Source organism: Macaca mulatta, chromosome 8 (assembly GCF_049350105.2).
Source record: "Macaca mulatta isolate MMU2019108-1 chromosome 8, T2T-MMU8v2.0, whole genome shotgun sequence".
Lineage (NCBI taxonomy): Eukaryota > Metazoa > Chordata > Mammalia > Primates > Cercopithecidae > Macaca > Macaca mulatta.
This window is the reverse complement of record NC_133413.1, coordinates 119870559-119885240: the sequence shown is the minus strand read 5'-3', so window position 1 is coordinate 119885240 and position 14682 is coordinate 119870559. Positions and strand designations below refer to the sequence as shown.

At 39.7% G+C, this 14682-nt stretch overlaps 1 protein-coding gene across 11 annotated transcripts in view; it reads left to right on the top strand.

The window, feature by feature from the left end:
- The window catches only part of SYBU (syntabulin), a 116409-nt gene that overhangs the window by 81494 nt on the left and 20233 nt on the right, over window positions 1-14682 (top strand). The window contains exon 1 of one of the 11 annotated variants that reach the window (XM_015145890.3): window positions 1211-1362. In XM_015145890.3, coding sequence (XP_015001376.1) covers window positions 1326-1362 — 37 coding nt within the window. In that variant the 5' untranslated portion in view covers window positions 1211-1325. 11 annotated transcript variants of the gene reach the window in all.

Sequence of the window (14682 nt, the reverse complement as noted above, 5' to 3'; positions counted from 1 at the left end):
CCAAAACTAGCACTGATTGCAGCCAATTCAGAAGGATATGTCTTTTGCAAATGGCACTTTTTGTTCAAAGAAGGTAATTATGAGAGAGCCCTGTAATAAGAGGCTTTGGAAGGACTCTAATGTAAGGGGATTTCTTAGTTTCTGAGAGGTAATTGCGGGAGGAGGGTTCTTCACCTTATATTTAGACGTTAAGGTAGGGTGGACCAGGTCACCTGCAGAGCAGCGCCGGTTGGGGGGAGTTTATTTGGTAACATAAGGAAATATTCTCTCTTTTTCTTTAACTGTAATATGAGGGGATAATTAATATGTAGCTTCTTTGCATGATTGTGAAAATCATGAAAGGTGTTAGATATGTAGCAGAATATATGCATCACCTAATATGCACTACACAACATTGAGAGGTAAACATGCACATCCTCTATCTTTGCAAAAATCGGTGTTGGCATTTGACAGTCAGCTGTGTTTGTAGTGACAATATTTGCCTGGCATACAGTACGTGCTCAATAAATGATCACTTTTATTGTTATAAAATGGGAAATAAGGAAAGTCTATGAATAGCACAACTTTAAGGCATTTGAATGTCCACTCATCATCTCATCTGCATTAGTCCTATTCTGTCACGGATGCCTTCTTAGTAAGAATTATTCTGAAATAATAGAGAGCTTTGGTGGAAGCTTATTAAACATTTTTTTCTGAGCAAACTTCTATTTAGAGGGAATCTGCCTTGAATTGTTCCAGAGAGCTCTGTATTCCATTTTCTCTCAGAATAATAAGGCTCCCCTGTTCCTCTCTTCTGGGCAGTGCTGTGAACTGTCGTGCATATTTAAATAGCTGGAATTCACTGGAGTACACCAAGCATTTTTCTCAAAATGTTGTGTTTGCCATAAAATTTCAGGCTCTGTGGGGTTTGATATAATGTCTTGCTTGCCCATTGGGATATTATAATCAATGTGGAAAGATTCTATACGTTTTGCTCCAATATTGTCCAAGGATTCATCTTGACTGTTGTGTAGGCATTTGCTTCTATTTGACAATTTGGTATTTCTTCAAATGCTTTGTGTCCATTCATGAGGGCGATGGTTTCATTGGAACACTGCAGTCACCAGGGAGAAGGCCCTGTGCTCTTCCCTGATAGGCTGGCTTTCCCTCTGCCTCCTGTTGCTATGGTGCCAGCAGAGTAACTTCCTTGCCCTGCACATGCAGAAGGCTCAGTCTCCATGGATACCCCACTCTGAGACTGTACTCTACTGAGATATGAGCTGCACACACTGTATTTCTGCAAAAGACATACCCCAGTCTGTGCTGGGAGGTTGTTTGCAGAGGCAATGTTTGCCATGAAAGTCTACGGAGCTTACCTTCTAAGTAAGTAGTATTAGTCACAGTAAGTAAATAATTATATTGGATCACAGAGGCTAGAGTGTGTGTGTGTGTGTGTGTGTGTGTGTGTGTGTGTGTGTGTGTGTGTAAGTTAGTTATGGTAGGCCAAAATGGAGCCTAAAACAAGTTTTCATCTCCACCTCTCAGATATTCTGAATGCATGGTCTTATAACTAAACTTTTAAAAATATACACGTGTTATTTTAAATACTCTTTGTCATTTATGAGTCTATTTGTGCAGTTGTAAGTCAATTTGCTGCCACAGTGAAAAAGACTGACCATTGGCAATTACATTTAGAATGCTCTTCTAACCATGAGCATTGCATGTTGCATTTGTAAATGAAAAGCCTGGCCTTACCAGTGGTGTGCTAAGGGAATAGATGAACACAGCCACAATTAACGCTAATTGGCACTGCACATAGTTTGAAATGGGCCTCTGTGTAGGCTGAAACACGACGTATTTATTATCAAGAGAGAGCCTGCGCATGTGATTAGGAAAGGGAATACCCATGTCTGCCTGATTACCATGAAAATTACTGAGAGCACCTCTCTCTGGCCAGTTTTAATTTACTTTTCTCACATGGCATCCAGTAGAAATTCTGAAACAGTTAATGCTCATGGAATTGGGATGTGGAACATTTTTATTTTTATTAACTGATCTGACCTAACACTTCTTCTTTACTGTACATTCCAAGAGCATAAAGGTTGGGTTTGTAGTGTTGTAAAACACGTGAGTCATCTTAAAGTATTTTCATCTGCTGGGCAAATGATTAATGCCTGTGGTGGTAAAATTAATTAGTAGAAACAAAAGAAAGACTATGTTTATGGCAACTCCAACTTTAGTTCGGTAACTTTAAAATTGTGTAAAATTAAGATATTTAGATTGTTCACATATATAGTTGACATCTGGCAGCTCTAAACAAAAAGCAAAACATATGCTATATTAGTATAGATAAATTCATCTTTAATCATATAAAAAAGTGAACACAGCATTATGCTAGATTGTTAACTTTGTTTACTTTTTTGTGCTCATGACTACTCAGGCAAAGGACATACTGTGTTCATGTCATCTTTTCCAATGGTTAGTCATGGTTCAAGTTTAATTGCTGAGAACGGTGAAAAGATACCACCCTTTGAGAATGTGAATGTACCAAGGACCACTCTGTCCCTGGCTTTGTCACTGGGGTCAAGCTTTAGGTGATTAACTTAACATTTCATAAATATAATTTCTAACAGTAGATGGAATAGCAGACAAACATGGGTGTGTGAGAAATTCTATAGAGATCATGATTTTGGAACCCTGGAAACCATGTGGATGACACTTTCTCCAAACTTTTACTGCACCAATAGTATAAAGCCCCATATCCCTTTCTCAGTATATCTGCAATGAAGTCCCCCACCCACCTCTAAAACCCAGCATAGTATGGGATTTCTTTTTAACCTCAAAATATCTGACTCTTCCCTCTAAAACTTTTCTTTCATCTATGTAGTGGAGATACTAAGAGTACCACTCACATAAGGCTGCTTTGAAAATTCAGTGAAATAATCAATGGCATATGATTATAGGAATAGAATATATATGAATAGAAGCATACAAAAAATAGCTTCTATTGCATTATGAATACTATAAACATTATCACCATTTTTACAACGCCTGGTAGTCAAGGGAGGCATTAGCTAATAGCTTGAACAATTATTTGTTTCAATTTGATTCAGCCTATCAAATTTCTTATCAAATACTAACTAAGAATCTACTATGTGCTTAACACTTTGATGGGAATTGTGGGATTTTATGTACATGAGAATGTACCTAACAAAAAGTGAAATATACAGTAGTAGTTTTTTATCTTTTCAAATGTGTGGCTTTGTTGTTTTGCTATATATATGTGTGTGTGTGTGTGTGTGTGTATGTATATATATGAAATTGTGTTGCTATTAACAAAATGGATACATAAGATATCACAGTAAATGTTTAATATAAAAGAGGCTGAGCCATAGCATAAGTCTAGTTAATATTTATAACTTGAATTTAAAATGTGATGATTAAAATCTAGGTTCAAATATTAAGTTAGCTTTTTTTCCTAAAAGGATTTCCATGACATAGTTTGAAAAAAAGCAATTTCATTTTTCATTAAGTTCAAAGTTTGGGGAATGATGGGAGAGAAGGAGATGGGAAATGATTGATTAATCTGTATAAAAATAGGCCCCATGCTGGGATTTTTCCTTTTGCACTAATTCTGTGTGACATCTGAGCCAAAAAAATACATAAAACCAATGCCATATGTGCTGAGCCTGCTGGTGCTTATTTTAAAACTCATGAAGAGTTGACCCAGATTATATTTTGCAGCTTTATTTTTATTTTAATGCCACTTTAATTTCCACTTCTTCCTGGCATATTCTCTTCTTTCCTTCTGTTTTCCCTGGAAAAAACGTGGCATGTGCATCAAGGACTATACCAAGTCACTTGAATGAAGAAAAGGAGCAGGCGGGGTGGGGGGGCGGGTAGCATTTGTAGGATGTGGTTTAAAATGAGGTCTTGAGAGGCTGGGAACTTGGAATCAACGTATGTTCATACATGCTGAATATGTTTAGCTAAACATAATTTCAGATGCAATATCACTCAGATGGCCTAGCTAGAATAAGCCTTCTATTTTAAAGTTGCAATGGAACAATTAAATCCTTAATGATATCCTCACTAGCATGGTGACCTTTTACTTACATTCTGCTAGTCTGTGAACAAAATAATGCCCCACTTTCTATTCCATTGTTATTAGTCACGCATGCACATGCTTTGATGGTGCACAGTTCGTCAGTTGTTTGTTAGGTACTTGGTGCTTCTGTCATGATATTCGGGTCATATCTGGGGAGCTTTCTGAGGTCTCAGTTGACATTTCTATTTGTTGCATCCTTTTCTGTCAGGAGAGTTTGTGGCACTTTCAGAGGAAGGGATGCTTCCTTGTCTTACACGGCAGCAACATTATTCAGGGAAACTGGATCTTCCTGAGTGTTTGGCTTCTTGTACTCACCTCTGAGGTTGAGATAGGCAGGCTCTGCAAGCCTCTGCCAAGAAGATCTGATTTCTGCAGAGACTCCTGGCGGGCCTGACTGTTCTTGAAAGATGAAAGCTATGCATGTATCTGATACTGGGTTGCTGCCTGACCTCCAATGCCTTTTCCCTCATCGTTAGAGGAAGAAGTGAAAGATCCAAGCCATGAGCTTAGAAGCACTAGTGCATACAGGGCAATGGTTAGAATCTGCAGATTGCGCCATAGTCTCCTATACTGCCCAGCTCAGAGAACCAGGGACAGTAAAGGGATTTTTCCCATGCAACACTGGGTCATTCTCAAGTTTTGGATAAGATTCTCCAACTCAGCATTTCCTTTTCTTCTCAGTCTCAGCTACCATTTAAAACAACTGAACCTGGTAATGCTACTCATTTGTTTTTTTAAACGAATGTTTATTAATGTGCTAGGCAGTGACCCAGGCACTGGGTACAACAGTAAACCAGGGATCCCTGTACATTGTGATATGTTCAGGAGGAAACGCGGTGTCCAGTGGGAGCCCAGAGGACCACCATGTTACCTAGACTCTGGGGTGTGGGAAGGGTCCCAGGAAATGTAATGCAATATTGATACTTATGAAGGGTAAAATTATATTTTTAAGGCAAAGACACTTAGGGATTTGAAATTTACATGCACTCGTTGTTAATTTAAATACTATGTATGCCCTTAGAGGCAGTGTTTTTTTTTTTTTTAAATTCTATTGTTATGGTCACCATGTTATATTTAATAACAATTTTTTTAGATGGCTCTTTTCTCTACTAGAATGTGAACCTCTCTAGGAACAAGAACATGTTATCTTTTCTCTTTCCTTCTCTCTTTATTTCTCTCTGATAATCACTGTATTAACTTTTGTTTTACATTCAGTTTTGCTGCTTCCCTTACTTCTTTATAAATACTACATATAATGTGATGCATAAAGAGAATGTATGTGACATGCGTGAACTGGGTAGAATAATAATAAAGCAAAACTTGTGATTTCACCGTCTACTTTAAGAGTTGCCGCCAGGGAAGGTGCCTGTACACTCCTCCCAGATCCTATTCTCTGACTCCCACAAGGGTAACCACTGTACTGAAATGTGTGTTTTAACATTTCCTTGCACTTTAAAAATAATGTTACAACCTTAGATATATGCCCTTTAAAATATGTTAGGGGTATTTTCAAAACTACTGTTTCCAAAGCCTACTTCTTCCCTTTTTTTTAATGCCATGCAAACACTCTCTGATGGTCCTAAAAAGAATGGCCTTGATTTATTTTTCGTAATACTCTGCTTTGCTTTTCCATTTTATTTTGGTTTTTCACAGAACATTGTGGGCTGGAGAGGGAAGGGGTGGAGAAAGTAGAGAACACTGAGTACACTTGAATTTAAAAGTTAATTTGTGTAGGGGGGTGGGGCAGAGTAGCTGGGCAAGCGAAGGGTTGGCCTGGGAACATGTGCTTTGTGCCAGACGTCACTGACAGTGAGATCCTGGGGAAGGTTCCACTAAAGGAGTCCAAGGAAATGCAGAGCATAATTTGTGTGCAGAGCAAAATCCAATCGTGAGTATGCTTGTGCATTTCAAGTGCTATAAACCAAACCAGGATTTGTAGAAAATGTTTCTGGAAGGATGAGTGGGAATTCAAAAACATTTTGTTCAGAAGCTTGAGAGAGAGAATCATTTTCAATTGATAGACAATGGTATGAAGTGAAATGTTGTTGCCTGCTGCTGGAGACAGAGCTCTTTGCCTCTCATCAGCTTCTGCCCCAGCTCAAGAAGGAAGACAAGTAGGAACGAGGCATCCCAAGTGCATTTCCCTTCCTGGGGTGGACGCTGGGCTCTGTGATCCTTGCACAGGTGTCCCAGGGCAGGCGTGTAGGAGCTGTTCCACCTGCTTTCCACCTGCTTTCCTCTGACCACATCACCTGATCCAGACACTTCTCTGTTATGCTGCCAGCACTTATCTTGAAAATACTTTCTCGTGACTTCATTATTCTGTTTCTTCCTTTCTCTTTTGGGTTTCTTGAACACATGTCAGAGTTAAAAACAACCCCAACGCCACTAGGCCTTCCATTTCTCCATTTGCTTTTCTTCTCACACTCCCTGCAGATGCCAGAAATTGCCAAAATTTTCCCAGCTTATTTGTTTTATTGTATTGACATTTGTGCTTGCAAACAAAGTTTACATTAAAGATTACAGACACCTACAATCCCAGCACTTTGGGAGGCCAAAGCGGGTGGATCACTCGAGGTCAGGAGTTCAATACCAGCCTGGTGAACATGATGAAACCTGTCTCTACCAAAAATGCAAACATTAGCCGGGTGTGGTGGCATGCTCCTGTAGTCCCAATTACTCAGGAGGCTGAGGCAGAATGATCACTTGAGCCCGGGAGGCAGAGGTTGTAGAGAGCTGAGTTTGTGCCACTACACTCCAGCCTGGGCAATGGGAGTGAAACCCTGTCTCAAAAAAAAAAAAAAAAAAAAAAAAAGGAAAGAAAATTACACAGAGGGTAAATCTAGCATTGACCTTGTAGTACCTCAATCCATTCTTATCAGATTATCCAATTCTTCACAAATTCTTCAGGCAATATATAAGAGACATTGTTCTTTTCATTTGATTGAGGTATTTCTCATTTTGTTTGCTTTTCCAAACATACGTATCTCCATTCAATTGTTCTTTTATGTGGGAACACTGCAATCAAGCATATGGCATAAGATAAAGGTTTTTTTTAATGTTTAACTTGACTTTATCCTTTTTCTATTTTTAATCATTTGGTTCACCTGGAGTGTCAAATGATTTTGAACCTATACAGTTAATTTTGTGAACCTAAGAGCTACCTGGAAAAGGTCTCCCTTTTCAGCGTTCCTTCTCCCTTACCTTATGACCCATCTCCAAACTGTAACAGTCACCTGAATTCCCTGCCAGCCTCCAGCCTCTCTTTCAGATATTGCCGTCATGTTGTCTTCATAAAGCGTCACTGTTCATGTTACCACCCCAAACAAAACTCGTCATGGTTCTCTCTTGCCTTCAATATGTCATGGTTCCCTCTTGCCCATAGCATAGTTTTTACGTTTTTCAACTCCCTGGTTAAAACTCACCTTTTTGGCTGCATTTTCTCATTTGATCACTACATTCTAGCCATACAAGGAACTCCATATATATACTAAACATGCCCTGTATTTTTCTTCCTTTGTGTTTTAGTTCATGTGATCTCTTTCACCCAAGGTCAACTCCTGTCCATGCCCCCAACACTACATTATATTCTTCCTGGTGTATCAGGCCCATCTCAAGTGTCATCTCTCCCGTGACGTGTTCCCCTGCCGTCATCCCTTCACCCTAGCTAAGATTTCTTCGTCCTCTGTGTTCTCTGGATGCCCTCCCTCTCTGTGTGCACTCATTGTATTCTGACTTATGTCCTGGTTGTTTGTCTGCATAGCCTAACTCCTCCTAGGAAACCCTTGAGCATTGGAACTCTGTATCTCCATGCCTTCCCAATCCAGTGCCTTAGCGTAGAAAGTGTTTAACGCATAGTTGACATGGGCTAGATTGAACATTGTTGTCTTGGTTTCCTGTCCTTAGATCTTTGTGAATACTGATCACAAGGATCAAGCAGAATGATATCAGACAAGCCAGCTCTGTTGCTTACTAGCTCTGTGATTTGGGGTGAGTCTCAGCATCACTCAGAACTTTGGTTTCCTGGTCTTTACTTGTATGTCTTTGGGAGAAAGGATTAAAGGAAATAGCAGCTGTAGAGTTCTTGACAGAGTAGGCTCTGAGTCCACAGTGGCTAGTGGCATTATTATCTGATGCTGTCATCCGATGCATTTGTTATCCCTTCAAGGTTTTGTGTAATCAGGAGTCTGCCGTCAACACCATACCATCCATGATTTCATTCGTGTCATTAATAAAGCATGTTAAATAGGATATGGACAACACCAGGGCCAGGTGATGTGTTACTAGAGATTTCCCTGGAGGTTGATAGACAGTCCATTTGTCAACATCCTGTGGGTACTGGACTGTGCTATCACCCAGTGCACACATGTCAACCTTGTTCATAAGAGTATCCTAAGTGTTTACATTAAACATGTGCTGAACTCCAGATATGTGATGTATGTGGCCATGATAACTCTGTCAGAAAAAAAAGGAAGTGCGGATTGTTTTTCACATCTGACCCAGTGAACTCTTGCTGGCTCCTTCTTGCCTTATTAAAGGACCTTCTCTACAATTTTACTGGAGATCAACACCAAACAAGTTTGTGATTTTCAGAATTTATCTTTTCTCTACATTCATGACCTGTAGACTTTTTGCCCATTTCCAATCTTCTACCTCCCATCCTTTCCAGTTTCTCAAAAGTTAATGATACCATTTCTGCAATCATATATCTAAGTTCTTTTGGTACCTTTCTTTGCTCATTCATTAAATATTCTTCTGAGTCTCCTATAAGCCAGGTTCTGTGCTCTTGGCTCTGGGGATGCAGTGATGAACAAGACAGAGGTCTTTGCTGTTAGCATGGTTTTTGCATGCTGGTATCCTGGGTTGAAAACTTGACTTTTAAGTGGTTTGGGCATACAGGCTGGAAGTAGGAGTGGAAGGGAGTATTTTTGTCCTAATTGGAAATAACACCAGTCTGTTAATCCAACCTAAAGGGCAAAATAGGAGAAAGAGGAGCTATTCCTAAATGCCAATGGTGGAGAAACTTTTAATGCTGTGAAATAACATTTCAAAACAGTAACATCTGCTCTGTGCTAAACGCTGTGTGACACACTGGGGTACAAAAGAACACGCCCTCAAGGAGCTGACAAGCATACTGGAAAATCTGTTAAAGCAAACAGGCAATGGCAGTGCAATGTGATAAATACTTGTTAAATTCTGGGTGGGGTCAGATAAAGGAAGGCCAGCTAATCCCCTTCCTGAAGGAAGTAAAGGTCAAGGCTAGACTGAGACTGAAGAACAGGTAGTAGTTAGCCAGGCCCAGAGGGACAGGAAAATAATCCAGCTAGAGGGAACAGCGTGTGTGAAAACTGGGAGTCTAGAGGATATCATGCCTCCTTCAGGAAACTGTGAATGGTTCCATTGGCAGGGGTTGTGGTATGACAGTCTGAAGAGATTATGGAGGGTTTGTAAATCATGCGAAAGAGTTTGGACTTTATGGACACAGGGCGCCATTGAGGAGTTTCAACAAGGGAATTGCCTAATGAGGTTTCTTCTCTGGAGTAGTGTGGAAGACAGACTGCTCAGGGCCACAAGGAGCAGCTGGGCACAGTGTGATGCTGTTTCAGTAATTCTGGGTGAGAAATGATGATGGCCTTAGGTGGAGCATTCAGGATGGGAAAGAGCAGACAAATGACACAGTTACTAAACAGACAGATTTGAAAACAAGAACCATTTGTTGTAGTGATTTCACAACATTACCATGCACAGAAGATCACCTGGGCAATTTATGAAGATGGATTATGAGACTGACTTAAAGAAAGTTCAATCAGAGGATCTGGAGTATGAGTCAAGAATCTGTATTTTTAACAAAGAGTCCAGGTGATACTGATGCAGGTGGTCCTCAGACTGTACCATAAAAAACCCTACCTATTTGATGTTTCAAATGGAAACACTTCTTTAAAATATATTTCTATTATGTTAACTTTTTGCTTAAGAATGAAGATTCAATCCTACTATCTTTGTTGAAAGTAAATGAATGACTCAGCCCTACTGTTTACTGTGCAAGGGCAGTCTCCTTGCTAGTATAGTCTGTGTTCACTAATTGTTTGCTCTCTGGTAGGGCATGCAAAATAGAGTAGTGGTAATTTTGTTGCGACTTTTTATTGCAGATTGTTTGTAAATGTATTTTCAAAGGTTTCAGTGTGCCCCTTGCAAGAGCAAGCAAACACTTTGGGTGGAATTGGGGAGTGGGGTGCAAAATTGCCCCAAATCTTGAAGTTCCATGCAGGTGTACTTTCATGGTGTTTAAGGCATATTTTGAATCTTATTGTGATGTTTCAGATCCCCACATAAGGGCTGTGTGACCTTCAGCAAGTTATATGTTGTCTACTTTTCTCACCTGTAAAATAGGAATAATAATTGTACCTCTTTCATATGCTTGATATGAAGATTCAATGAGAATGCCTGTAAGGCACTTTGAACAGTGTGTGAACATAACAAGCCATTTCTAACTATTCCTGAGAGAAACCAGGTCATATATAACTTATCACTTGTATTTAGAGTTTAGTCACTTAATAAATACCTGTCCTTCTTAAATCACATTACTTAAATAGTCTATAGTGCCCATATGCAAGAATTATTGGAAAAGTTTAGTGTTTAGCAGCACACATACCAAACACATGGATAAGTAGGCTGATGATGATGATGATGAATATTTACTGTGCACTTATAGTAGTTCATATTATGACGTTTCATTCTCACAAAAATTCCCTGTGATAGGCACTCTTTTAGTCCCTTTTTACAGTGAGTAAACTGAGGTGTAGAGAGGTTAAGTGATTGCCTGAGGTTACACTGTCGTTAATGAAAGAGCAGATATTTGAGCCCTGGATCTGCTGATGCTAGCACCTGCTCTTAACCACAGCTGTTAAATACATATTGTCAATTACATACAGCATGGTTAGTACCACTCAGTATTATGCCAAGTAAATTAAGCAGTTCACTCCTTTTGGATGTGAAATATGTAAAAATGGTTCTCAAAATATATACTACAGTGTGTATCTGTATGTGAAATTACAGACAAGCCAGCTGCTCTCACTTTGTCAGAGGCAGCCATTCAGGAAGCTGCTGGGGGATCTCAGGCATAGGCCAGTCTTAGAGCAGTGGTCCTCAAACTTTAGTGTCCATATTCCTGGAGGGCTTATTAAAACCTACATTACTGGGTCTCGCCTCTACCCATAAGTTACTTAATCTTACAAAATGTCATCTCTGCTCCTAAATTAGTCGTCTTTCTCATTATTCTGAAACAGTGACTCTCAAAGAGTGGTCCCAAACCAGCAGCATCAGCACCACCTGGGAACGTGTTTCTGACTCACTGAGGATGGTTTAAAATCTATCCCATAATCGCCTGACTCGCTGAACAGACATTTAACTTCACAAAGACATTTGGAAGTGACAAGTCATCAGCTCTAACACATAGATGCTTAGATAAAAATCAAAAGATAGAAATGTTTACTTTGCCTTTAACATTTATAAAGCATAGCAGTTACTTCCTCATACAGACTTAAAAAATTTTTTTTGAGATAGGGCCTTACTCTGTCACCCAGGCTGGAGTGCAGTGGCATGTTCATGGCTCACTGTAGCCTCAACCTCCGGGGCTCAATTGATCTTCCCACCTCAGCCTCCTGAGTAGCTGGGACTATAAGCGCATACCACCATGCCTGGCTACGTTTTTGTATTCTTTTTTTTTTTCGGAGATGGGATTTTACCATTTTATGCAGGCTGGTCTCGAACCCCTGGGCTCAATTGGTCGGCCTGTCTCAGCCTCCCAAAATGCTGGGATTACAGACGGGAGCCACTTCACCCAGCTCTAATACAGAGACTTACATGGTGTCTTCCCCTTCTCCAAAACAGCGGGGCTTGCCTTAAAATGAAGATCTTTTCTTCACTTGCAACTTGGAATTAGGCCTTGGAATTAGGAACAAGTTCTGGGCTGCATTAAACACCAGCACATACTGTCAGGGAAGCTTTCTCCCATCACTCTTCCTCCCCATTTTGGGACAAGAGGTTTCTCCCTCGATGAGGCTGTATGCATAATCCAGCAACTCTGGGTCAGCTTCTCACGTTCATGGGCTTCGTCTCCTTGCCAAGACTAAGTACAGGGTTGTGAAGTGACCTAAGCCAGACTCAACAGGGCATCAGGTAATTCCTGATCTTCTAGGGCTATTCAAGGTCAGAGCTACCATGAGACAAGGGGTCACCCTAGGCATGTTGGACCCTAAAATTGGAATAAGGTAAAACAGAGATTCTAGTTTTACTTTTCTTCTTCATAACTACCTTTATTTATTCATAACGACAGGAAGAAGGGTATAAGTACCAATCTGTAAGGACAGGTGGTCCACAGAGCATTTCTTCTTGCCTATGAAATATATTACTAAGAGTAGATTTCCTCTTGATTTTTTTTTCTTAGACTCCAGAAATGCAAATACATGTTTATTGGAATGGAAAATCTAGCTAAACGAGTAACTGGAATAAAGTCAACTCATTTTCTCATTATCAGGAGAATGAAGTATAAATTATGGATAAAAATCACACACTCTAATATTATATAGCAGTCAAATGAATGCACTACAACTATATGGAGAATTTTAGCAACATAATATTGAATGAAAATTGTCCCAAAAGATTTTATATACATCATGATAACCTATTTATTTTAAAAAGTTAAAAACAAATAAAACCAAAATCCTCAAATTCTATCTTTTAAAAATATATAGATGTGATCATTCTTTGTAAAAGTGAATGCAAGGAAATGGTGAACTGGGGATAAGATGAAGGAAGACCACATAGTTGGATGCAAGTTAGTGTCACTGTTCTAGTTTTTGTGATGGGTTGGTGGTTTCTTTATTTATTATATTAAACATAAACAAAACATAAATACATAAACAGAGCAGTCAGCAAATAAACAAACTAATGATAGCCTTGCATGGGCCAATGATGAGAGAATGTCAAAAACCAAGAATTATGATTAATCCAGTTCTTTGCATCTGAGATTCTTTTAAAAAATACATTGAGAGAACAGCTTTCTAGGTCACAGAAAGAATAATGAAATGTCACTCATCTATAGAAAAATAGTTCCATGCTTAGTTTCATACAGCATTCTCTGACCTGCCACTTCCTCACCTCACACATGTCAGCATGTTCAGCCTCTAAATGGAGATCATGAAGGGCACGCATCAGTAGACCATTAAGGGTTGTCAGGGGAATCACTTCAGACAGAATTGTGGCTGTAGGATCCCTAGAATAGGAAAAATATGTGCTTCCTTTTCTTTCATTTTCACCTCTCTGAGTAAGGTAATATGTTTGCATATTTTCTTAGAGAAGTGAAAGTGAGGATTTTAGAAAATAAAAGAGACCTATGTGTCAAATATGAGCAACTCTTAACTTGACCAGTGGCAACCACTGGGACCTGTGTCTAAGGAAGATTTTAAATTCACCTGCCTCCCAGTTGCCTTTATTGCCTCATTGCCTGCTGTTGCTTCTAATTCTTTCTGCGTTACCATCTCTGTATGCTGTTCCCTTCACCCCGTGCTGTCTCCACAGCTCTGCATGCTACAGTCATGAATTGTTGTAAATGGCTTCAAAACCTGGCTAGTTCAGTGTGCCTCCTCCATGAAGTCTTCATGCTTCCAGCAGGAAACAGTCTTTCCCATTGTTGACCTCTCTTAGCACCTAACTTGTGTCCCTCCTAAGACATTTGCCTGTCTCTGAAGGCAGAACTATGGTCTCAGCCCACATGTGCTAGCAAAGAGCTGGGGAACACACAAATATGAACTAATGTGGAGATAATAGCTCTCACCATGTGTTATTTGTGAGCCACAGACCCTATAAGAAGGTCTGGATCATTAGCTCCCTGTTGCTTAGTGTGCTGCAGGCCTTCCTATGAAATTGGGATATTCAGTCAATACAGCTAAGGAAGACTTACTCATTGATTTATAATCTAAAAGAAAAATTTTTACCATCCTCTGCCAGGACCATCTTCTATTTCTTTTTTTATTTTCATGCTTGTTTTGAATCCTTTCTTGCCACTCACACCACACAACAGCCTCGCCTCATTCCGTGTCCCTGTTCTAAGTTCTTCCAGATTTTGGCCTCACATGGGCTGGGACCTAGATACGGTTCAAAGAAGGTAATCATAAGAAGAAAAATAAAAATAATAGTGAAATGTTAAAGTGTTTACTGAGTGCCAGCACTATTTTTCATGTTTTACATATATTATCTTACATTATTCTTACACAACTCTATGAAATAGATACTATTATTATTCTCCTTTCATAGAAAAAAGTGAAGCCCGGAGAGCTTGTATTTCCCAAGGTCACACAGCTAGTAACTGAAACTACTAAACCGTATTACTTTGAAAAAGGCAAAGAGAAATAACTTCATGGAGACTGAAAATGCAAGTGAGAGAGAGGAGGGTGAAAGCACGTCAAGATATTGGAAGGGGAGCATGGCCGAGTTTGGTGTCGGAACTCTGCTCTGTTTAAATGCAGTGGAGTTGGAGGTCAGTGCTACTGAGAAAATCCAGGGAGTGAGCCACATGTGAGACAGATGCAACCTTC